At 44.4% G+C, this 25,014-nt stretch overlaps 4 protein-coding genes across 7 annotated transcripts in view; 3 read left to right on the forward strand and 1 right to left on the reverse strand.

The window, feature by feature from the left end:
* LOC120379924 (maestro heat-like repeat-containing protein family member 2A) overlaps positions 1–25,014 on the forward strand; it is a 270,114-nt gene that overhangs the window by 119,187 nt on the left and 125,913 nt on the right. The gene's annotated exons all lie outside the window — the stretch shown is intronic.
* The window catches only part of LOC120380267 (maestro heat-like repeat-containing protein family member 2B), a 132,100-nt gene that overhangs the window by 85,145 nt on the left and 21,941 nt on the right, over positions 1–25,014 (forward strand). The window lies entirely within an intron of this gene.
* Positions 553–11,655, reverse strand: LOC120380264 (olfactory receptor 14A16-like). 3 transcript variants are annotated; one of them, XM_039497816.1, is made up of 2 exons: positions 11,606–11,655; positions 553–1,965 (listed from the first exon to the last, which is right to left on the reverse strand). In XM_039497816.1, the coding sequence occupies exon 2, from the start codon at positions 1,949–1,951 to the stop codon at positions 983–985; it is 969 nt and encodes a 322-aa protein (XP_039353750.1). In that variant the 5' UTR covers positions 1,952–1,965; positions 11,606–11,655; the 3' UTR covers positions 553–982. The 3 variants fall into 3 exon arrangements, with proteins under 3 accessions (XP_039353750.1, XP_039353749.1, XP_039353748.1); XM_039497815.1 differs by lacking the exon at positions 11,606–11,655 and adding an exon at positions 10,200–10,322 and having other exon boundaries at positions 623–1,965; XM_039497814.1 differs by lacking the exon at positions 11,606–11,655 and adding an exon at positions 10,967–11,110 and having other exon boundaries at positions 629–1,965.
* Positions 10,240–24,348, forward strand: LOC120380262 (maestro heat-like repeat-containing protein family member 2A). 2 transcript variants are annotated; one of them, XM_039497809.1, is made up of 13 exons: positions 10,240–10,409; positions 11,129–11,268; positions 15,102–15,224; positions 16,108–16,270; positions 16,820–16,918; positions 18,203–18,354; positions 18,886–19,029; positions 19,585–19,677; positions 20,150–20,219; positions 20,337–20,450; positions 21,498–21,571; positions 21,834–21,956; positions 24,314–24,348. In XM_039497809.1, exons 1-13 carry the CDS (start codon positions 10,370–10,372, stop codon positions 24,314–24,316), a joined length of 1,338 nt encoding a protein of 445 aa, XP_039353743.1. In that variant the 5' UTR covers positions 10,240–10,369; the 3' UTR covers positions 24,317–24,348. The 2 variants fall into 2 exon arrangements, with proteins under 2 accessions (XP_039353743.1, XP_039353742.1); XM_039497808.1 differs by lacking the exon at positions 24,314–24,348 and adding an exon at positions 22,302–22,672.

Raw genomic sequence — 25,014 nt, forward strand, 5'->3', positions numbered from 1 at the left:
AGCCATTAGTTTACATTTTGTCTTTCCCTTCCTTTGTAACCAATTCTGAATTTTATGTTTCATTACATGTAGCCACTTAAAACCTTTCCTTTCTTACTGTAGTTAATAAACTTGTTCTCTTGTTTTATCCAACTGATATGTTTGGGTTAAAGTGTATGGGAAAAACCATTTGGAACAACAAAGCTGATGCCTATAATTTCCCTTTGATGAAATGATGAACTTTAGATGAACTTGTGTCATCCAGTAGTGTGTCGGGTAGTATAAGACACCCATTTCTGGGGGAAGGCCTGGGACTGAGAATCTGCTGGTGTTCTGCTGCAGTGTAATTCATGAGTGGCTAGCTAGTAGCACTCAATACTATATACCTGGGGAGCAAAAGACATGCTGGAGAATGTGTATTTACTGATCAGGAGTCACTATTTTCACAGCAGAGTAGTGTAAGAGGCACCACAGGTTGGAAAACAGAGGAGACACGGCTGTTTAGCAGTCCAGATGGTGCCCTGAGTAATGTCACACTAACCAAACCCTCTCCATCTCTCCAGGCCATCCCACCTCAAACATTACTGCAACAAAGAAACAAATAAAAGCATCAAACAACTCCAAAAATATAAATTAAAAAATGGACAAAGAAACAAAAAATCCACAAAGAACAAATGCATTGATACCATGATCAGAGTTTTTATCCTAAAAAATAAGAAGAGCCAGAGACCCCACTAGTAACTTTGCTATGGCTACTCATTTTATGTGCAAGGTAGATAGATAGATAGATAGATAGATAGATAGATAGATAGATAGATTCTGGATCTCATTTACATTGGTTTAAACCTGAAGTCAGTCTTATTTTTCTTGTGTTATGTTTGTCTGGTTTATTACATGTGCAAATACCCAAGTCTGCATAAAGATGTTGCATGGTATATTCACATGGAGCTGATAATTTCACCAGCTGATTATATTTATAAGGAAAGTCAGAATGAAATTGCTATCAGTGGAGAAATATGGACATTTTATTCTTGCTGAATAACCTCCAACCTATCAGTTTACTCAATGAACCTTTCACCTCCCTGTTTCTCATGCTGTATATGATGGGATTCATCATTGGTGGCACCACGGAATAGAGAGCACCCACCAAGAGATCCAGACTTGATGCTGAGCTAGACGTGGGTATTAGGTAGGCAAAGATGCTAAGGCAAACTAACAAAGAGACCATAGTGAGGTGAGGGAGGCAGGTGGAGAAGGTTTTACGCCGGCCCTGCTCAGAGGGGATTCTTAGCACTGCTTTGAAGATCTGAATATATGACACAACTATGAAAACAAAGCAGCTTAAGGATAAGCATGCACTGAAGACAATTGCCCCAGTTTCATTGAGGTCTGAGTCAGAGCAGGCGAGCTTGAGGAGCTGGGGGATTTCACAAAAGAACTGATCCACCACGTTGCCTCCACAGAAAGATATCACAAATGTGCTCCCAGTGTGCAGGGCAGAGTAAAGAATACCACTGATCCACACACCTGCTGCCATTTGGACACATGCTGTCCTGTTCATCACTCTCTCATAGTGTAGTGGTTGACAGATGGCGACGTGTCGGTCATATGCCATGACAGTCAATAATGCATAATCCGCTGAAATAAAGAAGATAAAGAGAAAGACTTGTGTGACGCATCCAGAATAAGAAATCGACCTGGTGTTCATGAGGGAATTGGCCATGGATTTGGGGATGGTGACAGAGATGGAGCCGAGGTCTAGGATGGACAGGTTCACTAGGAAGAAGTACATGGGGGTATGAAGATGGTGGTCGAGGGCTATGGCTGTGATGATGAGAAGATTCCCCACCAGGGCCACAAGGTAAATCACCAGGAACACCACAAAGTGTAAAATCTGCAGCTCCCAAATGTCAGAGAATCCCAGGAGAAGGAACTCAGTCACAGTGGTTTGATTGGACATTTTCTTCCTCATTACTTGTGTGATGCCTGTGGAAGGAATGAAGAAGGTTATGGTCAGGATTAGAGTGACAGAGAGAATGGCCCTGATTCCCCTTCCCCTCATAGTTCATTGTATGAATGTCAAAGCTGCACAGCACTCATCACTTACAATGGCTTGGTGATGTTAGTGCTCCTCACCTCTGACAATCATTCAATTGTGTTATCACAGTTGTGTAAATTGGATCATCTCCTTTAAAGTCAACAGAGCTTCATCACTTTACCCCATCTGAGAAATAGGCCCATGGTGTGGCTTGATAAATGCAGTATGAAGGATGGAACGAAGTACATCCAAAATCCAATTTCGAAGTTGGATCCCCTATTACTAAAAATAGAAGGCTCACCTCTTGAGTATTAAACTAAAATACTACAACACCAACGCCATCTGATTCCCACTTTTCTGGGAAATATGACAAGGACTTACCCAGCATTCTGTGGGGGGAGATCTTCTGTATTGATTCTACCCTAACACCACACAGTGTCTGCTACCTGGGTACACATTGATTTATGGCACCCAATACCAGCTCCAACCCCACTCCATATTGCAGAAAAAGGAATACAGACCATACTTATAGGATGGGGGACACTATCCTGGGAATCAGTGACTGAAAACAATTTGGGGGTCATGATGGATAATCAGCTAAAGATGAAGTGTTACCAATAGCTAATGAGATCTGGGGTGCATAAACAGAAGAATCTTGAATCTGAGTAGAGAGGTTATTTTACCTCTGTATTAGGGACTGGAGTGACCATTGCTGAAAAATGGTGTCCAGTTCTTCTGCTCAAAATTAAAGAAAGATGTTGATAAATTGGATACAGTTCAGAGAAAAGCCACAAGAAAGAATAAATTATTAGAAAACATGATTTGTAGGGAGACCCTCAAAGAGCTCAGTCTATTTAGCCTAAGAAAGGGAAGATTAAGGGGTGACTTGAGGGCAGTCTCTAACTACCTGGGGGGGACAAATATTTAATATGAGCTCTTCAATCTAGCAGAGAAAGGTCTAACATGATCCAATAGCTGTATTTGAAGCTAGATGAATTCAGATTGGAAATAAAACATTTTTTTTAACAGTGAGAGTGATTAACCATTGGAACAAGTTCCAAGGAATGTGGTGAATTCTCCATCACTGGCACTTTTCAAACCAAGATTTGGTCTTTTTCTAACAGATCTGCTCTATGAATTATTTTGGGGAAGTTTGCTGGCCTCCAATATACAGGAGGCCAGACTAGATGATCACACTAACCCCTTCTGGCCATGGACTCTGTGAATCTCTGAATATCTATGTAATGATGGACTAGTAACATTGCTCAGTTATTTGCGTGTTTTATTGTTTCAGGCTGTGGCTTTAGGTCTGTGTTGTGAGATTCAGTGGCAGCCAGAGGACATTTTTTTTTCTTGGCTCTGGCACTGACCTGCTGTGTGATTCGGTACTAGTCACTTCCCCTCTCTGTGCTTCAGTTTACCCTCCCTTTCTCTGTCTTCTCTACTTCACTGTCAGGTCTTTGGGGGATGGGCTGTGTCTTAGCACATGTATGATCAGTGCACCCATTTACAGCATTTGTGCTCAGCTGGCAACAGTGTTATACGCCGGACACACTGCTGAACCAGGAAGTGTTCTGGTTCTGTTGACCCCCCTCTGTGGCCTTGGGTTGTGCCCCAGTAGACAGTCTTTGGATGGTTGGTACATCTCTAACCCAGTTTTTAAAGGGGCTAGTGTGTATGACACATATTCTGTGACCTATCAGCTATGTCAGTTACTTTGCTGTACCTTCCTTTGAAAGAGAAATAAACAGAGATGCCAGAGAATCAATGGGTTTTCTAATTATATATTATTAAACAACATTAACTTTTCCTTCCCTTGTTTAAAGTTTAAGGTTTCATGGGAATTTTCATATCTTAATGGAAAATATGGGATTTTATCAAAACAATATTTCACCTTCAGAATGCATTAGCTTTCCTCGAAAATTTGTGATTTTTTTGGAAAACTGAAAACTCAGAAAACAACCTTGCTAGGTTTTCTGCTTGACATTTTAACTTTTAAGATGAAAGTTTTCAGGTGCCAAACCCTCAAGAAAAATAGGTTTTGGTTTGTTGATGAAAAGCTTTAATTGTTTGTAGGGGGAATTTTTTATTTTATTTTTTAAATTATTTCTAACCAGCCGTAGATGAGTAAATTGGTAGGAAAATGTAAAGGATTTCTGAGTGTAATTCTTATTACTGTTCTTAAACTACCCCTGGATGTTAACATTCAGACAAATGTAATTGAATGAGAAAACTTACTGTGTTGCTCTTTCAGTCCAGCACCAGGATTCTGTAGTCATTGTCTGTCTGTCTGTCTGACTATCTAGTAGTATCTACAAGCCAAAGACACAACTTTCTAAAAGTCCTCTCATTCTTCACTCTAAGACTGTATTTGAGTCCAATCCGTTGCTCTCAGCAGATGAGCTGTGCATAGCTGACTTTGACCCTCACTGGCGTTCAAGGACCTGTGCTGAGGGAAGGTGATTTATGCATGTGTATTTTACTCCCTGGAGCCCTGCACAGCTCAGCAGCAGAGATCCACAGGGAAAAGTTCACAGGTTCATAGATTTGAAAGCAAAAAAGGGATGTTATGGTCCTGTAGTCAACCCCCTGCATAGCATATAAGAACAGAAGAACGGCCATATTGGTTGAGGCCAACAGTCAGTCTAGACCAGTATCCTGTCTTCCAACAATGGCCAATGTCAGATGCTTCAGAGGGAATGAACAGAACAGGGCAATCATTGAGTGATACATCCCCTGTCATCCACTCCCTGCTTCTGGCAAACAGAAGTATACTGATACCTAGAACATGGGGTTGCATCCCAGAATTTCTTGCCTAATAGCCATTTATGGACCTATCTTCCATTAATTTTATCGAATCCTTTTATGAATCCCATTATAGTCTTGGTTTTCACAACATCCCCTGTCAATGAGTTCCACAGGTTGACTGTGTATTGTGTGAAAAAGTACCTGCTTCCTATTAATTTCATTGGGTGACCAGTGTTATTTTATGCGAAGGAATAAATAATATTTCTTTATTCAATTCTCCACACCTTTCATGATTTAACAGACCTCTATTACATCCCCTTTTAACCGGCTCTTTTCAAAACTTGAAAGTCCCAGTCTTTTTAATTTCTCCTCATATGAAAGCTGTTCCCTACTCTTAGTCATTTTTGTTGCCCTTCTCTTTTCCTTTTTCCAATTCTATGTAACGTTTTTGCCTCTCTGAGTTGGCAGCAACAAGGGCCGGGTTCAGTATCCAGGGGTTCCGTTTCAATAACGCAATGCAAAACCGGCTCGAGCCCCCACCCAGTGACCTGGGACAATTACATTCCACCCCCCTGGGCACCTCTAGGAGGCAATACTTCCCCTCTCACAAGCACGGAGTCTGAGTATAGCAAAATCCTTTTAATAAAGGAGGGAAACAATGCGGCCTTATGTTGGGGAAACACCACAAACAGGAATCATAACACAAACCATGAGCAAAAGAGCCACCTCCAAGTAAGCTTGGCAATGTCCTTTTCCCCTCAGGGTCTTAAGTAGAATCACCCCAAAGTCCAACAACCCAAAAGTCTCTGTCCCTGGTCCGTGGTGCCTCAGAGTTCAAAAGTTTATCTGCAGAGTTTTACCCGCCAGCCTGGGTGGAATTGGGGGATGGTACACGGGGTGTTAAGGGGCACCTTATGTGGGCCGAGGCCGACTGCCCTGCCTCTCCATGAAGTTCTGCTGCAGCCTTCACCATGAACGGCTCCACTCCTCCAGCTGTCCCCGCAAACTGCTCCGCTCTGCTCCACTCGCTGTTCCATGGGCCACTCCAACTCTCCCATAAGCTGCTTCACTCTGCCAGCCATCCCATGAATCACTCCAGCTGTACCTGCAAACTGCTCAGCTCCACTCTGCTGCACCCCGCTCCAGCCATTCTGCAAACTGCTCTGCCAGCCGCTTAGCAATATAGCTTCAGGCTCCTCTACTAGTTAACACAGCACTCAGGGATCTCATCTCAGTAATTTTAGCTCTTTTAGTGGTTTCAGCACGTAGTAAGGGATGGGCCCAAAGTGAATTCAGCTCAGCAGCCTCTAGATGGACTCCTAATGGAATCAAAATTAGCTCTGCTATTCAACAGTGGGGAGGGGAAGGGAGAGAGGGAGGGGGAGAGAGAGAAGTGCAATTGGTGTGTAGGCCCTCAAAAGGAGCCCATACCATCAAGTACACATACCTGTCCCCAGCCTCTCTCAATTCACTGGGTTTTGGATCCGATGTCCCTTGTCTAGCAAGTGCTACTTAGTTGATGGTGAGACCCTCTGTCATAAAACAGTCTCATAGTCTTTCATTCACATAATCAGGGTAACAACACTTTATTCCTCCTACCCCAATAACCAAGAAATTGGGGATCCCATGGCTGTCCAAATGACCATTTTTGGTTGCCATGGGCTCATGCTAGGCAGAGTGGATGTGCCTATGCAAACAAGATCAGCCCCCTAAATTAATTCATAATTCACCACCAGATTTTAGGGTAGAGCTCTTCCTGACTCTGCTTACATCTAAGATATCTTTTTTGAGATGGGGTGACTGCATCTGTACCAAGTATTCAAGATGTGAGCATATAATGATTTATACAGCAGCAATATGATATTTTCTGTCTTATTATCTCTCTCTTTCTTAATGATTACTAACATTCTGTTCGCTTTTTTGAATGCAGCTGCACGTTGAGAAGATGTTTTCAGAGAACTATACACAATGACTTGAGTCGCAACAGATAATTTAGACCCCATAATTTTATATGTATAGTTGAGATTATGCTTTCCAATGTGCATTACTTTACATTACCAATACTGAATTTCATCTGCCATTGAGTTGCCCAGTCACCCAATTTTGCGAGATCCCTTTGTCACTCATCACACTGTGCTTTGGATTTAATTCTCTTGAGTAGTTTTGTATCATCTGCAAATTTTTCCACCTAACTGTTAGTCCCCTGCCCCCTTTCTGAGAGAATAGGTAGACCACAGTTCACTTCCTGAATGTTAACAGACTTGGGCTGCAGCTTCATAAAACTATTCCACTCTCAATGAGCCATCACTGCTTTGCTTCAGATAAGTTCCACGGAAACAAAGGGCTAACCAACATCTCAGCCACATGTCACAAAATCCAGTTGTCTGTCACCTAGGTAAGCAGCTGTACTTTGTCAGAAAGAAGGGTATAATTGAGAAATGTGCATATTGGCAATGGAAACAGCTGGGGTCCTGTGTAAACAGACTGGCTGTTGCATGAACCTCAACTGGAGATAATCCTCAAACTGCAGAAAATAGTATAAGAATAGATAACAAACAACATAGATCCCTTCTCCGTCATTCCTTTCTCTCTGCTCATGGCATCAAAAACTCCTCAAAAACACTGAACTGGGGGATGAGTCCTGGCTTGGAGACTTCCAGCCAGTAAAAGGCTGAAAAGAGCATAAAAAACAGGAGTACTTGTGGCACCTTAAAGACTAACACATTTATTTTAGCATGAGCTTTCGTGAGCTAAAGCTCACATCTCACTTCTTCGGAGCTTTAGCTCACGAAAGCTCATGCTAAAATAAATTTGTTAGTCTTTAAGGTGCCACAAGTACTCCTGGTTTTTTTTGCGGATACAGACTAACACGGCTGCTACTCTGAAACCTGAAAAGAACATGTGTTGCGAAAAAAAACCCTTTGTTTTGAATGTATTTACCTTGCTAAATTAGATATTCATTTGCATTTTATCTTTTATTTTCTTTGTAACCAATTCTGACTTTTTTGCTTCATTATTTGTAATCACTTAAAATCACTAAAATCCCCAAACTTCTCAGAGCAGATGAGAGAGACTCGGGTAAGTTAGTTCTCCTGAGCTACTAATCAAAGGATCCAAAGCTTTAACTAATTAAAACTCCCTCTTTTTTTTGGGTGGGGGGGTAAACTATATACTGAAATGAAAATGTATTCTTCTGTTAGAGGCCCACACCTTCCTCCAGACCAAAGCCCAGGTCCTAGACAGCACTTGTGCACATGCATAAGATGGGAAAACTCAAATGTGAAAGTTACACATGTGCTTAAGTGCTTTGCAGGATCAGGACCCGAGACACATGATCTCAGACACAGAGTCAGGCCTATGGTTTCTTAATGAGCACGTCTTTCCCAAAGTCTACTAGGGATTTCATTTTTGATACTGATGTTATGTGGGAGGCGCTCTGATATTATAGGGATAAGTGGCAGTATAAAGCCCTAAGACAGACAGAATCTGAGCTATCTCCAAAAGCAGCAGCATTGGATTTAGAATCTAGTTTGGCAGCAGGAAAACCCATGGAAAAATCTCTCTCTTGTTCCAAAGGAAGTCAGCCTCCTTTTGGGGGACAGTTTATTCCAGGAAAGCTCTCTGAATATCTTTGAAGCTGCCCAGTCTGTGTCTCACTACCTCCTCAGGGAAGGGCGGGGCAAAATATCATGTGACTATGGTTCAGAGGGGGCGGGTGAAAAAAGCCACCAGGTAAAAAAAGGTGACCTTAATAGAGGACTAGATGTTTGGGGAAAAGCAGATGTGGAAAATTGTAGTAGCATTATAGGAGTAACAGAAGGGAAATCCATGGGGGGTATCTGCTTAACATCTTAGATGTCTATACACAAATGGAAGGAGTAATAATAAAGAGGACTAAACAGTAAAATCTGGGAGTTGTAGTACATAAGTCATAATTGAGCTTAACTGGCATCACAGATACTTGATAGGCTAAATCTCAGGACTAGAATATTGGTATAGAGGGCTATAGCTTGGTCAGGAAGGACAGGCAGGAAAAAAAAAGAGAGGACGTATTGCATTGTACACTTGTTCTGAGGTCCAGAAGGAGGTGAGAAGCAGACCAGTTGAAAGTCTCTGAGTAAAGATAAAAGAAGGAAAAAACAGGGGGGATGTCCTGGTAGGGGTCTATTACAGACCACCCAATCAGGAAGAGGAGGGAGATGAGGCATTTCTAGAACAAAAACCAGAAATATTCAAAACACAAATCCTGATGATAATAATGGGGGATTTTACCTACCTAGACAGCTGTTAAAAAAGAAATATGGCAAAAAACAAAATTATCCAGTAAATTCCTGGAATGTACTGGGGACAATGCTTTGTTTCAGAAAATGGAGGTAGTAACCTGAAGGACAACCATTTTAGACTTTATTTTGACCAACAGGGAGGAGCTGGTTGTGAATGTGAAGGTGGAAGGTGATTTGGGTGAAAGTGATTACGAATGATAGATTTCATGATTCTAAGGAAAGGAAGGAGTGAGAATGACAGAAGGAGGACTACAAAAAGCACACTTCAATATACTCAGAGAATTGGTAGGTAGCCACCCATAAGGAAAATATCTAAGGCATAAAGGAGTTCAGGAAAGCTGGCAGTTTCTCATGGAGACAATATTAAAGGCACAACTGCCAATACAAAGGAAAGATAGGAAGAATAGTAAGTTTTTTAATGACCTGAAAATCAAAAAGAAATCCTACAAAATGTGAAACGGAAGAATTACTAAGGAGGAGTACAAAAGAATAGCATATATGTGTAAGGATAAAATCAGAAAGGGTAAGGCACAAAAACAGTTATACATAGCAAGGGACAAATGTAATTGGAATTATTTTTCCATATGGTTTACTGCAAAGAGTGTCATCACTCTGAATGCTTTAAAGGCAACATAACTTCCAAAATCAAGAGTTGGCTCTACATATGACACCACACTGTATCAAACACAATAAAAATTAAGTATAAATTTCAATTCATTGTAAAAGAATATAAAATCAATATTTGTAATACAGTTCAATAAGGTTTCATCAGGCTTTTTGATCAACCAAATTAAAAAGCAGAGGGAAACCAACCAACCACACTCAAGGGTCACTGTGCATTCTCCAAGGCAGTTTCTTCTCTTTCTTTGTTTGGTGCTTTTATTTATATAAATTCAACCAAGAGCAGATTTTCAGGTAAAACCAATACTGGAAAGTGTGGTAAACTGAGAGAGGGACCAAACCAAAATTCAAAGTGATGTTGAGAGAATGAGAAATTCTGCACTGGAGCAAATGTAGCCATCTATTGAACTGCTTACATGTATGGGCCCAGATATTGAAATGTATTTAGGTTCCTAAAAGCTACTGATTTCAGTGTGAGTTAGGAGCCTAAATACCTTTGAGGATCTTGTCCATGTAATTACAGCACATACCTGGTCAGCAGCTGATTGTGTGGTATGCTACAGTCACATCGATGTCATAATAGTGCTTGCATAATCTGAACTGGCTATCCTGGCCATGACAGACTGAGAGGCCAGCTGCCTACCAGGACAGGAGCTCTTTGGAGAAAGGACTGGAGGAAGTGGTGAAAAAAGACTAAAACATGAATAATCTTGTGAGTGAACAGGAGGTAACTGAGAGAGGTAAGGGTCAGCATTGTATTTTCTAGATCCAGTCTATTCACACAGACATTCAGAAAGCCTAGGCATACAGATAGATTAGTTGTAATGTTCTCCATTTGTATGACCAGAACCTCAGCTGCTGTAAACCAGTGTTGCTCTGTTGTCTTCCTTGTAGCTGTGTTGATTTACACCAGTTGAGGACTTGGCCTACAGCCTCTGGACCTGGAAACTTTCCTGAGAATCTGAGTTTCTATTGAATGTTATGGGGGAGGTCTGACTAAGCAAAACTCTTAAAGCATGTGCTTAACTTTAGGTCTCTTTGTTGGCTTAGAGTTAAGCATGTGTTTAGGATGCTGAATCAGGGTGTAGGTGCCTTAATATGGATTTAGGTGCTTAAGTTTAGGCACCCAGTTTTGAAAATTTGGGCCATAAATTATTATTCTGTATGCTATCAAACCTCATCAATTGATAGTAAAGAGGGAAAGGAAGATTATTTTACATGGGGATCTACTTGAAAGGAACAAATTTTCTTCATTATGTTTTCCTCCCAAACACACTGGGTCCTTCAGCACACAAACCTGGTCATCAGGAGGAAGGAAGAGAATTTACATGATTCCCAGGTTGTCTTCTCCTCACAGTGTTTGGGCACCTGCAGAATCTTTACTGGATAGTGAATTAAAGAGGCCAGCACCAATTCTACTATCAGTGGTAACCAGCCAAATCCTTTTATTAAATTTCAGGTGTTTATAATGAGGTTGTTTCCCTCCTGGCACACATGGATGACCAAGATAAGGACAGAATTGCCCTCAGGATTGCCTCTATAGCTAAGACCAAGCTGGCTAGTGTTGTGAGAGTTCTGCTGGAGAAATTGCAGGATAAGGTAGGGCAGTTTCATGAAATTAAATCTGCTTTCCATGTGTCCACACCAAATTCTGCCTGACTTCCTGGGGGAATGCATGGGGGTAATTCAGTATAGAACTTGGCCTGGTGCACCAGCAGCATAATCTGTATTCACCCTTCTATCCTCCATCATGCAAAATGCTGTTATTACAGATCAGGCTGATATAATGCTCTATAAAAAGAGCATTGTCCGTTTTCACACAGTGGAGTACATGGGTTGTATATAGTAAAAGTACACTATAGGACCTGCAGTAATCTCTTCCAATAATACTTTGCCCTTCTTTAGCATCTTCATCCAAAAATCTCAAAGCACTTACCTAACACTAGTGAATTAAGACTCACAGCACCCTTGTGAGAATGGTAAGCACGATCCCCATTTACAGATGATTTGTGTCACAGGGAATTCAGTTACTTGCTCAACACCACTTAGCAAGTTAGTAAAAGAATGTGAATAAAACCCAAGTGAACTGACTCCCTGCTCTTATTCCTAACCAACACTCATGTCATCATAAGAAAGATTATTGAGATTATAGCACTGAAGGGACCTTATCTATATATTTTCTGGGGGTGGGGGGGTGGATTCTGCAACTAAAAAATAAAAATGATGCGCACAGTATTTTAACATTTCTGCAAATATACAATATAATTGCACCAGTTCAAATTATTTATTTCAAAATCCCTGTCAGCAAGTATGTCTGTATCAATAGACATCAAAAAGGATTGAGGAAATCTTTTTTGACAAATAGATTCCTTACTATGCATATTAATACAGAACTCTGAGTAACAATTCACTTCAACTCACTACAGAACCATATTTCTTGCACCCATCATGGCTTGGTGGAGTCAGGGGTAATGGAGGAGCTGAGGGAGAGGGAGGTGAATTGCTGGGAAGGAGCCTGGGTGTGAACTTGGAGGGTTGCTGGGTATGGATGGGAAAGGTATGGAACAGTTTTTTTGGGAGGGGCGGGGAGGAATTGTTAGGGAGCTCTCCCCATGCAGACCCTGGCTGACTCCTAACCTCTCCCATTCAGTAAGGCATCTGCCCCTGCCTCCATGTGTTCCTGCACTCTCATGGGTCCTTGCACCCCTTGTCCACATGTGTTCCTCCACCCCCACTCAGATACCCACTCCCCCCATCCCAATGTGGCTCTATGCCCCACCCAACCATCCCCTGTCCCTGTGTAGCTCTGCACCTCCTCCCCCATCACTATGTGGTTCTGAACCTCCCTCCCCCCTGTAACACTGGGTCTCCACTCCCATTCAGCCCCTGCCCCAGTCTGTCCTCCCCCACTAGCCCTTATGAGCAGAACCGAACTGCTTGTCTTGGCCTCCTAGTACTTTAATTATTTGAATTACTTGATTAATGATGAATCTCTTTTGGTTTTAAAGAATAAAATTATTGCCTAATCCAGAGCTACTTGTATTACATAGTGCTTATGTATTCATAAATTATCAGTGACAATTTTCAATTAAACAAATCCTCCTGACATTTAAAAATGAATGGAAGGAGCTTCTCCCCAGTGGAGCTGTGTGTTCTGGTTGCAGTTTGCAGAAGCCTCCTTTTCAAGCAGCACCAATGGAATGTTTAGCCAATCGAGAGATCTGATTGGCTCTGAACATTCCAAAGGGCTTTATGACCTTGGCATGCAGGTTACCTAGATTTAGAGACTCCCAGGAGACAGAGATGGAAAAGACCTATTGGATCATCCAGTCCATGTCCCTGTGAATGCAGAACCATTCCAAATGGCCATTTCCCACTGGTTTGGCCAAACTAATTTTAAAAGCCCCTAATGACTGAACTTCCGCTATTTTCCTAGGAAGTCTATGCCATAACCTTATAGACCCGTCTCACAGGTGAGGCATTTTTCCTGTTATTAAAGTCTAAATTGTATGTCTTTTTTTAGTTTAATCCCATTACTCCTACTTTTACCTAAATGCAGTGATGAGCTGCCAAAATATTAACAACCGGTTCCCTCCTCCTCACCTCATGAGGGGGTCGTGCCCCCCCCCGGGGGTCATGCCCCATCCAACCCCCCATGTTCCTTGACACCCCCCTGGGAACCCTGACCCATCCCTGTCCTCTGACTGCCCCTTGCAGCCCCATCCAATCTCTCCTCTTATTCTTGATGGCCCCCTGGGACCCCTGCCCCATCCAACTACCCCTTCTCTCTGTCCCTGACTGTCCCTGCCACCTCATCCAACCCCTGCTCCTTCCTGACTGCCCCCCGGGACCCTTGTCCCCATTCAATCCCCCTGTTCTCTGCCCTCTGACCACTCTGACCCCCCCACAACACACCGAACACTGCCTCCCTGCTCCCTGCCCCCTTACCACACTGCCTGGGTCTGGGTCCGCTCTGCCGGGACCTCGACCAGTGCTGTAGGGCCCGACTCCCCGGGCCGGAGCCACGGGGCCCGACTTGCCGGGCCGGAGCCGCTCGGCCGGCACCGGGGCCAGAGCCGCAGGGCCTGACTCCCCAGGCCGGGCCAGAGCCGCTCAGCTGGCGCCGCTGGGCCCGACTCCCCGGGCCGCCGCCGCTCGGCTGGCGCCGCGGGGCCGGGGCTGCTCAGCCGGCGCCGATCGGCGGCACCGCAGGGCCCAACTCCCAGCCTGGACCGGGCCGGAGCTGCGCGGCCGGCACCGGGGCTGGAGCCACAGGGCCCAACTCCCCGGGCCGGGCCGGAGCCGCTCGGCCAGCACCGGGACCGGAGCCGCAGGGCCCGACTCCCCGGGCCGGGCCGGGGCCACTTGGGCGGCGCCGGGGCCGGAGCCGCGGGGCCCGACTCCCCGGGCCGGGGCCGCTCGGCTGGCGCCAGGGGGCCGCGGGGCTGGGGCCGCTCGGCCGGCGCCGGGGGGCTGCTCGCCCAGCGCCGGGGGTCCGGGGCCGGGGCGGCCGGGGCTGGGGAGGCCGGGGCCACGGGGCCCGACTCCCCGGGCCGGGCCAGAGCTGCTGGTCCCCAGCTAGGCCGGGTCCGAGCCGCTCAGCCGGGACCAGCCCCAGCCGGTGGTGCTTGGCTGGGGCGCTCGGCCAGGGCCAGGGGGAGCCGGACTGGGCCATGCACACACCATACCCCCCGCGCCCAGCTTACCTGCCTGCTGCATTTTTCAGGCTTCCCGCGAACATTTGATTCTCGGGAAGCAGGGGAAGGGGAGGAGAAGGAGGGTGGAGCATTCAGGGGAGAGGGTGAGGTGAGTTGGGGCTGGGCCGGGTGGACAGCTGCCCTAGCCTTTGTTAAATTTAAAAGCTTTTTAGAACCGTTTGTCCTGGAACAACCGGTTCTAAAAAGGCTTCTAAATTTTACAACCGGTTCTCAGGAACTGGTGCGAACCAGCTGGAGCTCATCACTGCCTAAAAAATTCCTCTTCCTCCTTGATATTCACACGCTACATATAGCCAGGTCCCATAGGATTTGGGTCAGGTTGCAGGACTCTTTTCAGAAGTTAATTCTGCCACCCCCCTGCATTCTTTTTTGCTCTCCCATGAATTACTTCCAATTTGTTGATCTCTCTGGGAATGTGGTGCTAGAAAATGCAATAATCCAGATGCAGTCACACCTTAGATGAACAGAGAGGAACTGTCGTCTTCCTGCTTTGTGCCATGATCCCTGTGTGGAAAAGACCCAACATACATGGCTCTTTGTGGTAGCCGTCACCCCTTGCATATACACGTTGACTTGGTTTTTCACTGTCACCCCCAGGGCACTTGTTTGGATTGGAAGCTCTTTAGGGAAGGGGCTTATTTGTCAAATTACTGTGTGGTCATCACGAAAAACTTTTTTCCCAATTGTTTGTTCTCTTTTCTGGTTTGTCCCCAGCAAAACAGAGTAGCCATTTACTTTATCCTGGATAAGGTATTACAGCAGGACACTGGGGGCCTAGAGATAAGGCTAGTGAAAAAAATTATAAGCCTAGCCTCAGAGCAGATGAGAGAGACTCGGGTAAGTTAGTTCTCCTGAGCTACTAATCAAAGGATCCAAAGCTTTAACTAATTAAAACTCTCTCTTTTTTGGGGGGGGGGGTAAACTATATACTGAAATGAAAATGTATTCTTCTGTTAGAGGCCCACACCTTCCTCCAGACCAAAGCCCAGGTCCTAGACAGTACTTGTGCACATGCATAAGATGGGAAAACTCAAATGTGAAAGTTACACATGTGCCTAAGTGCTTTGCAGGATCAGGACCCGAGACACATGATCTCAGACACAGAGTCAGGCCTATGGTTTCTTAATGAGCACGTCTTTCCCAAAGTCTACTAGGGATTTCATTTTTGATACTGATGTTATGTGGGAGGCGCTCTGATACTATAGGGATAAGTGGCAGTATAAAGCCCTAAGACAGACAGAATCTGAGCTATCTCCAAAAGCAGCAGCATTGGATTTAGAATCTAGTTTGGCAGCAGGAAAACCCATGGAAAAATCTCTCTCTTGTTCCAAAGGAAGTCAGCCTCCTTTTGGGGGACAGTTTATTCCAGGAAAGCTCTCTGAATATCTTTGAAGCTGCCCAGTCTGTGTCTCACTACCTCCTCAGGGAAGGGCGGGGCAAAATATCATGTGACTATGGTGATCAGTCATCCACCCACAAGGAGCTAATAATGAATAGTCTAACTAAGCAGCTTGCAAGCAACTCAAAGGCTGAAAATTGTTTAGCCAAACGACTCAATGAATATTTATGACTAATGACTGTATCCGCAGAAAGTTGGGTGAGTTCATTCGGAACTTATGCACAGAAATAAGATCTTGACTCATATAAACAACTCTGGCTAGTGCAACCGGCTTCAGTTACTTCAGTCTTTCTCTTTTTCTTTTTTTTTTTTTTTTTGTAGGAAGCAACAAATGAAGTAAAAGTGGCAGCTAGCAACACGTTAGTGACTCTGGCAAGCTGCTATTTTGATCATGTCATATATGAGCTGCACTGTCATCTGAAACCACCGAAGCTGCCTGAAGAGTTTATTTTAGTTACGCTGGGCAACCTGTCATCAGCCTATGGTATGGTAACTTCCATCTTTTGTTTCAAAGTTATCGTCTTTCATTTAAGGACAGGGGATTACTCTCTCTACCTAAAAATGTTGCAGCTAAACAGAGCTCTGCTTGAGTGTGTGCATGAGTGTGTGGAGAGAAAAAGGATTCACTGCTCTTGCTAGTTCTGGCTTCCAGATCATGAGCTGTCCAGACGGCAGTGGAAGCTCTAACTTCTGCCCCCAACTGAAGTTCCTTAAGGATGGGAATGAGTGGAAGATCAGGTCTAGTGGAGCTCTTCTCCACCCCACTTCCCATCCGGCCCCAGTGCTCTCTCCCCTTATGCTGGGAGTGAGTTGAGCATCGGGCACAGCTGTCCACTGGTGCAGGATTCCTCTCTTCAGGGTGAATCCCCCACTGGCTTTCAATGGCTCCTTTAAAGCCAGTCTGCTCTGCTTATGCAGCGCAAAATGACCCAGGAGCCCATAGTATCCTGCCCCTCAGTGTTTCTAAGTGTGTTCTAAGAAGGCGGAGAGCAGCCGATTATCTGTCTTCCCTCTCTTCTGCCTTTCTCTGCAGCACGTAAGTGTATCCCTTTTGTGAGAGTGACCCTGAACACCATGGTCTCCATGCTGGAGTTCGTCAAGGACGGCAGGCTGAGACAAGCATTTTGCGGTGGTAAGTGCCAGCACTTACTGCAGGTGCCCCAAATGGATATTTAGGGGGTCTTGGTACAGATTGGAGTGACTGACCAAGTTTGCAAACATGCCCTGAACTGTGCTCCCTGCCCTGGATTGCACCAGGTGGTGCGTTCCTTGGCTCCCGCAGCACTCAGTGAAGTTGGGAGTGCTCCTCACTTTGCAGGAGGCACTGAGCATTTGTAAGTTCAAGCCCTTTATGACTCATGGATATAATTTAAAATAAACAGACAGAAAGGCTGAAGCTGCCCATCTGCCGGCAGTCTCCTGGGGGAGGAGGTGAAGGGAACAGATTTCAATACTGTACATTTAAAAATCCCATTTCCGACTCCTTCACCCATTCTCTCCTCTTAGTTTCTTTATCATCATCTCCTTTCACCCTCTTTCTCTGTCTTCTCTTCCTCTCCACTTCTCTCTTCCTTTGCTTTTCAGGTGATGCTCAGTAAGGGGTTAATCCTGTGCCTTTGAGGTAAATGGGAATTTTGCCATCGACTTCATAGACAACAGGATTGGGCCCTAATTCTTCTTAGCAAGGACACTAGATACACCTACCTTTAGGGCAAAGTGCTCCCCACTACTTTCAAATCCCAGTAAAGCCAATGGCAGTTCGGGGCACTGAACATCTTTCAGACAAACTGTAACTCGAGATAAAATCATCCAGTGTTAGAGTTAAATAAACAATAACTGCAGAGGACACGAGTCATTCAGAGGAGAGCTTGCTGAAATATTTTGATTTTTAATTATATTTTCCATAATTTTTTCCCCAAATTTGATGAAAAACAAATGTGAAAAATGTCAGTGACAAGTCTGATCAGGAAGTGTGCATCCAGTGTTTCTGAGTATCTAAAGAGGTGGCTGGATTTTTTTGATTTTTGAAAAATAGAAATGATTTTTAAACTTTGCAATTTTGAAAGAAAAAATCACCATCAGTAAAGATTTGTAATTTAATTTAAACTGTTTTTTCAAGCAGCTCTAATTAAGAGGTAACAAGGAAGGGAGAAAAAATTGTCTTCAGATGCTGGTAATTGAAAAAAGATTGAGAGATCTGCAAATTAAAAAGCCTTTTGAGAAACAAGACACGGAATGGGGGGAAGAGAAATAGCTCAAAATTGATGTTGGATTTCAGCGTCTAGTCCTGAACAGAGCAGTAGCTGCCATGGAATTGTAGTAAACTTTTGGCCTGGGTGTCTTCATGGATAAAGCAACTTCTCCTTGTTACTAATGCGTCCTTTTCACATTGCCTGTCTTCTCTCCATCCATGCAGTTCTGGAACAATGGTCAAGGGCAGTACGTCTCTTTTTGGCTAACTGGGAAAAGTGCTCATTCCCCAAAGTGGGCCAATTGCGACTCTGCAATCATTTTCTTCCCGTCTACACTCATGTGACCAGCAACTGGCTGACCTGTGAGGAGCCGGAGGTGAGAATTGCTGGTTCTCTAAACCTTTAGCAGAAATTGTAACGTTAAATTCTATGTGTCTGACACTCATTGTGATGATGGCATTTAGTAGTAGGTCCTTTTGGATGGAACAGAGTGTCATGTAAAACATCTAAAACCCAAACATTTATAATGTCACCACATCATGGAAATTCTGTCAGTACACAGTGTACATGGATTCTAGTTTTATGCACCTAACGTGCAGATAAACACGGGATAGTGGCTTAAATTAATTCCTCCATTCAGCCCCAGTGGAGTTCCAGCAGGGATGAGTTGGCCTAGAATGCATACTAATCTGGGGAATATTTTACCTGGTATAGTTGTGAGGTGCATTAGGATATAATCCTGAAACCAACCCTACGAGTCCCGGTTCTTTACCAGGAAATATTGAGATAGGCCCATTCCTACATTGGAACAAGGGAAGTTGCAGGCATTGGAAGTAGAAAAGGTGTGCCCATTGGATGATACTGAATGAATTAGTAGGAACATAAATTCTGTGTCTCATCTATGCAGCTCAAGGAGGCTATCATCAAAGCCCTTGGTCCCATGATGAGCCTCCTACTACACAAAGAGGAGTATCAAGATCAGATATTTGAACACCTCTCATGGCTCCTTGAGCAATATAACGAAAACACTGATGTTTTTCACGTCACCAAGGTGAGGTACCACTCCTTAAGGTAACTGTCTATGTGTGTGCATGTATGAACTGCACAAGGAATTTGCTGCCAGTGGGGTTTCCTGGTTGAGACAGTGACTTGTCTCAACAAGTGGACCTATCCTGTGACAGGTGACTTCATGACAGTCTATAATATCTTACATGAGGGACTCATGTTTTATAACGGGCTCTTCAGTCTAGCAGAGAAAGGGGTAACTTGATCCAGTGGCTAGAAACTGAAGCAAGACACATTCAGACTGGAAATGTGGTGTCCATTTTTAATGGTGAGATAATTAACCATTACAACCATTTACCAAGGGCCGAGGCAGATTCTCCCTCACTGACAGTTTTTAAATCGAGATTGGGATGTTTTTCTAAAAGCTCTGCTCTGGGAATTATTCTGGGCAAGGTCTGTGGCCTGTGTTATACCGGAGGTCAGACTAGATGATGGCAATAATCCGTTTCAGCCTTGGAATCCATGAATCCCCTGAATCTGCCTCAGTCACTACATATTGCTCCTGTGTGTGCCACCATCTGACTTTCATCCTCTGTTGCAGAGTCTGAGCCAGCTCTTGGAGGTCTCTGGTGAATATAAGATCCCTCTCCCTGACGGGAAGTTTCAAGCCATCTGCAGTGCTCTGCATAACCAGGTGAGGGGTGGTTTTGCTTGGATCCCTTGAGCTTAGGCACAGCAGATCTGAAGCATATTAACAATCCAAATATATGGAATGATAGTGCAGAGCCTGGGGACTGCCTCATGCCTTACTGATTTCTGCAGGCTCAAGAGTAAGCAGGTAGTGGTCTCACTTTCTTAGCTAATATCCAGCTCAGTTTGTTAAGCAATTTTACCATAAGCTGATTATCAGGGGGAGTCAGAGTTGTACAGTAAACACTGTGGCTGTGTCTTGATTCGATGAGCTCTGCCGTTCAAAACACTTTAGCTTCTCTCATCTAATGTATTGGACATTGTGTTTGATTCTTGCTGTGCGTTCAGTACCATCCACCTGGGGTTCAGACCTCTAGTTGGACAAGTAGGAAGTGGAAGCTTAGAAATTAATTGAACATTTTCTTTTCAATTGCTTCTGATTAGTTTTTCTTTGACCATTTCCCTTCTTCCCACAGATCTGTTCTCAAGCTAGGCCGCTCAGCATGGAAAATCACACAGAGCTGGTCCATTGTGTAGTTCAACTAGGTAAGGGGAAGAAACTCTGAGTTACACAGTAGTTTTCTTGTAACTTCCTTACCTTTGTAAGGTATGGTAACAATAAGAGTTCTGTCATCAGCGAGGACGTGATTTCTTCCCTTGCAGCCCGTTCTTCTCCAGAGGATCTGATAGCCTTTCTGCACTCACAGCTGAAGATTAAGAATGAGGCTGTTCGTGTGACCTCTTTGAAGCTGCTCAGAGCTATTGTTGATGCTGACTGTAAGTAACACAGGAGCAACTGTGCCAGCTGCCCTCTTGGCCGACATGCTGAGGGTTGAGTTGGGGACGTCCAGGGCAGGGCCGGCTTTAGGAAGTGCGGGGCCTGATTTGTGGGGCTTGTACTCACCGGGCGTGCCCTGAGACTTCGGCTGCACTTCGGCGGCGGGTCCTTCACTCGCTCTGAGTCTTCGGTGGAACTTCGGCAGCGGGTCCTTCAGTTGCTGCCGAAGACCCGGAGCGAGTGAAGGACCCACCGCTGAAGTGCCGCCGAAGACCCATAGCGCTGCCGGGTGAGTAAAAATTTAAAAGGTCACTAGGCGCGGGGTCCTGTTATGTGCAGGGCCCTGTCAGGCACGGGGCCCAATTCAGGAGAATCAGAGGAATCGGCCTAAAGCCAGCCCTGATCCAGAGCTAAAAGCATGAGCTACTATAGATTGAGCTAAAGAACCAAGGCTTTGTAGGCCCGGCAGGGCTGTAACAGACTCATCACCTCTGCAAATGAGGCACAGAATCTCTATAACACACAGTCACCAGTGGTCTGGATATCCACTAAGGGGCAAAATGCTGCCCTAAGTTACCCCCCTATGGCCACACAGAAATCAACAGGTTCAACTAAGTGCTGAATGTAGCCCAAGATATTTTTCAACTTCAGATACAGAAGTTGACTTGGGGCTAATGCACATTAATGATAATCAAAAATAAAATAATACCCCTGACTTGATAATCGTCAGTATTAGACACTGTAGACTAGATTCTGAGTTCTGTTAGACTGTGTTAAACACAGATTGACCTCAGTCTATCTAATTCTTTTATACTATTTCCATCATGGCAGCATGATGGCACTATTTATAGAACTGGAATTACTTTAGATTTACACTAGTGTAACTCAGACCAGAGTCTGGTCCTATGTATTCCCCATTGATTCTGTGTATGAGAGAAGCTTGGTATTATTCTTAAATAGGGCCTTTTGAAATCCGGGATTCATTCCAATGTGGAAAGTGAGTGTGTGGATCAAAGAAGTACTGTACACCTCTCCTTATCTTTCAGTGCCTGAGACAAGACTGAAAAAGTGTCTGATTGTGAAGGCAGTGAAATCCACTTTCAGTGATCAGAATGCTACGGTAAGATTGTGTGGAGCAGTGAAATATTTCAATTTTTTTTCAATGATATGGGATGAATGGACATCTGGGTGGAGCTTTCATTCAGATCCAGAGGAGAGACTGCAGACTAGAGAAGGCATGTCATTATCCTGACTGTGTTAAATGGATCCATGTTTATAAGCCAAGGAGATCAAATCAAAAGCATAAGGACTCTCATATCCTATCTCCTATTTCAGGCAGAAGGGATAACAATAACTCATGTGTGTCATCTCTACCCTTGCAGGTGAGGAAGGCAGTTCTTCATTTCATCCAGAGGCTGCTCAGCTTACAAAGTGTGGAGAACTGTGCAGCTTGGGATATGGTAGCACATGTTTTCACGGAGTTCAGTGTGTCCACCAGCAAACTGGTAAGGAGACTTCTGAACACTTAAGACTCGGTCCTACCATTCTTGCATGCTGACTGCTCCCCTTGCCTTCAGTGGGAGTTTTGACTTAAGGACAACTGGACTGAAGGATTAGAGCCAGAATCTGATCAGTTATATTGGTGTAAAGTCAAGGTAACTCCACTGACTTTAGTGGCGTTACTCTGGATTTATACTAGTGTAACAGATCAGACTCTCACACTGGGTATTTACATCTAACAGAGTCATCTAGGTTCCTCAACCCTCTGATGAGTCATTGAAAATTCTGAAAACATCATTTTTCAGTGAAATGTTCTTGTACAAGGAAGCACATCTCTTTGTTTTCAATAGACTCTCCAGAGAACATAATGGTGCCCAATTCTGTGGCTGTTGAAGCAAACATAAACTATCAGCAAAATATCGAGGTTATGCAGGTTGCATCCCAGACTGTCAAGAGCCTGGAAAAGCTTGCTGCATATTTCCCTCACTACATGCTCTAATCTACATGTACTAGTTTAAAAATGTCTTCAATCCGTATTTCTATCCATGGACACAGCCAGAGGCTCCAGAAACTTTGTGCTCCATGATTGGATCCATGATCTGTATTAACATAAACAGTTCAACTTTACAGTAAGTTGTTGAAGATCTTAGCTCTGCCTGGCCCCTTTTCTTCAAAGTTGGAGCTTGTGGCAATACTCTCCAAGGGCCTTTTTTTCACACACACGCGCACACACACATCCATCTTAAGGAAGGCTGCTTTTTCTCCTCGGGCCAGTTTTGCTCTCCTTTACACTGAAATCAGTAGAGTCAATCAATATTTAGTCCGGTGTAAGTAAGAGCAGAATTAGGCTCATTGATAGAATCACACTCACTACACCCAGAATGACCAAGCTGGTTGGGGCATCAGAACAAACAGAGTGGATCCCCCTGGTTCTGAATATTGATTTCCACTGGGCAGAGTCTGAATGTTTTTCCTCAGAGATAAAAAGATGAAACAGTTTTTCAAATTTAAAGAAAATTAACCCTGTTGGGGAAACTCTTGTGTTCAGAGAATCATTCCCTTCACTTTAGGGTTTTCCTAAGCCTGGGATCTGACCCACCAGTTAAGAGTTTCCATTATTCTCTTCCCTTCAGATGTTTGTGCACTTCCAGTGCAATATAAAAGCAGGCATAGGTCAATGTTCATGATGGCTTTGTAAGAGAAGGACACTGATTCTCTAGCCAGTGTCTTGCTACTAGCTAATAAGTTCTATAGAGCTGTCTCACAGCAGGGTACAACACTTCTCACCCAGGCTATTCCGGAAGAAAACACGATCCAAACCCTGTGCACTGACATCCTGCAATGTCTGGACACCTCGGTCACTGGAATGACCCAAGTAAGTGACCTGTTGCTACTGCTTCTTGAAATAGGGACGTTCTTCCTTATCTTCCTTGTACCTCCCCACAAGGAAGCTTTTTGCACAGTCAGCATAATGGAGGAACAGCATGTCAGATTCATGTCAGGGATGTGACCCCTTCATCATGGAGTAAGTGGTTCACATTAGAGAAAAGATAGAAAGCAACTGAACTGGAAGGAATCATGTTGCATAGATCTTCTCTTCAATCTTTCCACTGTCTGAGTGCAACTGCCCCTTAGGTCCCCCAGGGGGCTAAGCTACAAGCTACATGAGAGGGAGGGATTCCGACAGCAGGATATTGGAGGTGGGGGGATGGAAATAGCTGCGTACTGAACAGTCTCGCTCTTCTCTGCAGGTGTTATGGCCAAGGCTTCTCGAATATGTGGTGCCAGCTCAGTACACTGGTACTTTGAAGCCTCTCTGCAGATGCCTTAGGGAGCTGGCTGAGAAAAAGCAGCAGGAAGGAGAAGAAGCTGCTTGCCTTGACTACGGTGGACCAGGTTTATAACAGAAACTCTTTCATTTATTCTCTCCAGGCACACTATGCAATGAACAGGTTCAGTCTGCTCCAGTTCTCTCATCTGCAATGAGAAGGCTAAAATGAGGGATGGTCTTGTGGTTACAACATGGCCATGGGAGGGAGCTAGGAAATGTGGGTTCTGTTCCCAGCTTGCCACCAAAATTCTGATGTGACCTTGGGGAAATCACCTGATCTTTCTCTCTCAGCTTCCCCACTTGTGAAATGAAGGAGTAATTAATGGCAACCTCATAGAGGTGCTGTGAGATGGAATTCATTCATGGCTGTAAAGCATTTTGAGAAGCTCAGACTGAAAGCACTATGGAAATGCAAATTATGATCAGCTGCATTCAACATTGGTGGGCATGTTGGAAATGGCTAGGTGAATAACATCAGCAGGACTCTCTGAAAGTCTGGCAGAATTCATGATATTCTCTTTCTTTCCCTAGTGAAACTCCCTACACCCCAGGGGCTGCTGGCACGACTCCTGGTGAGTAGACCATGAGAATAGGTTTTCTGTGGAATGTGAAGTGGGACAGTTAACTATAAAAATGGGTTTTCTAGCTAGATGCTTGTAGACAGGCTGAGGAATGTGTATGATTTGGATCTCTCTGTCTCTGCCCTCTCCTGAGACGCACTGTTCTGCATCCTCGTACTAGCTAGAATGCTTTCTTCTTCAGGAAGGCACTGCAGTAGAATCAACAACTCTATTGTATGGTCTCCACAATGAGAGAGTCTGAACTATTCCCTCCTTCAGGACCACACTGGTATTGTGCTGACCAAACTTAGTCTGTTCTTTCTCTCTTGCTGACAGGTAGTAGCCTCGTCCCCTTATGCAGGAGAAGGACACGGATGTGCTGCCTTGCAGTTACTACAGGCCCTGCACCAAAATATCCATGTAGCAGTGGGTGAGATGTGGGGAGAAAAGATCCCATCTCTGCTGCAGTACATTGAAGGTAAATTGCTAGTTAGGAGGAGTGCGGTCCATGGAGCATAGAAGGGAAGCCAGAAAATGCAGCTTCGTATCGACACGTGTTGTGCCATTCCTGTTGCAGTATGTGGGAACAGTGGGGAATTGAAATTGGGCTTCTAGGCCCTCACTTTTCCTTCATCTGGATAACTGTGAACCACTGGGCTAAATCTAGAGTTA

Source organism: Mauremys reevesii, linkage group 13 (assembly GCF_016161935.1).
Source record: "Mauremys reevesii isolate NIE-2019 linkage group 13, ASM1616193v1, whole genome shotgun sequence".
NCBI classification, from domain to species: Eukaryota; Metazoa; Chordata; order Testudines; family Geoemydidae; genus Mauremys; species Mauremys reevesii.

Excerpts from the sequence above, each read along its gene's own strand:
- LOC120380262 (XM_039497808.1), top strand. The coding sequence starts at position 10,370 with ATGAATAATCTTGTGAGTGAACAGGAGGTAACTGAGAGAG. Across the intron at positions 16,919-18,202 it reads GAGACAAGCATTTTGCGGTG|TTCTGGAACAATGGTCAAGG; the intron begins GTAAGTGCCAGC and ends CCATCCATGCAG. Across the intron at positions 20,220-20,336 it reads CCATTGTGTAGTTCAACTAG|CCCGTTCTTCTCCAGAGGAT; the intron begins GTAAGGGGAAGA and ends CTTCCCTTGCAG.
- LOC120380264 (XM_039497816.1), bottom strand. The coding sequence starts at position 1,951 with ATGAGGAAGAAAATGTCCAATCAAACCACTGTGACTGAGTTCCTTCTC.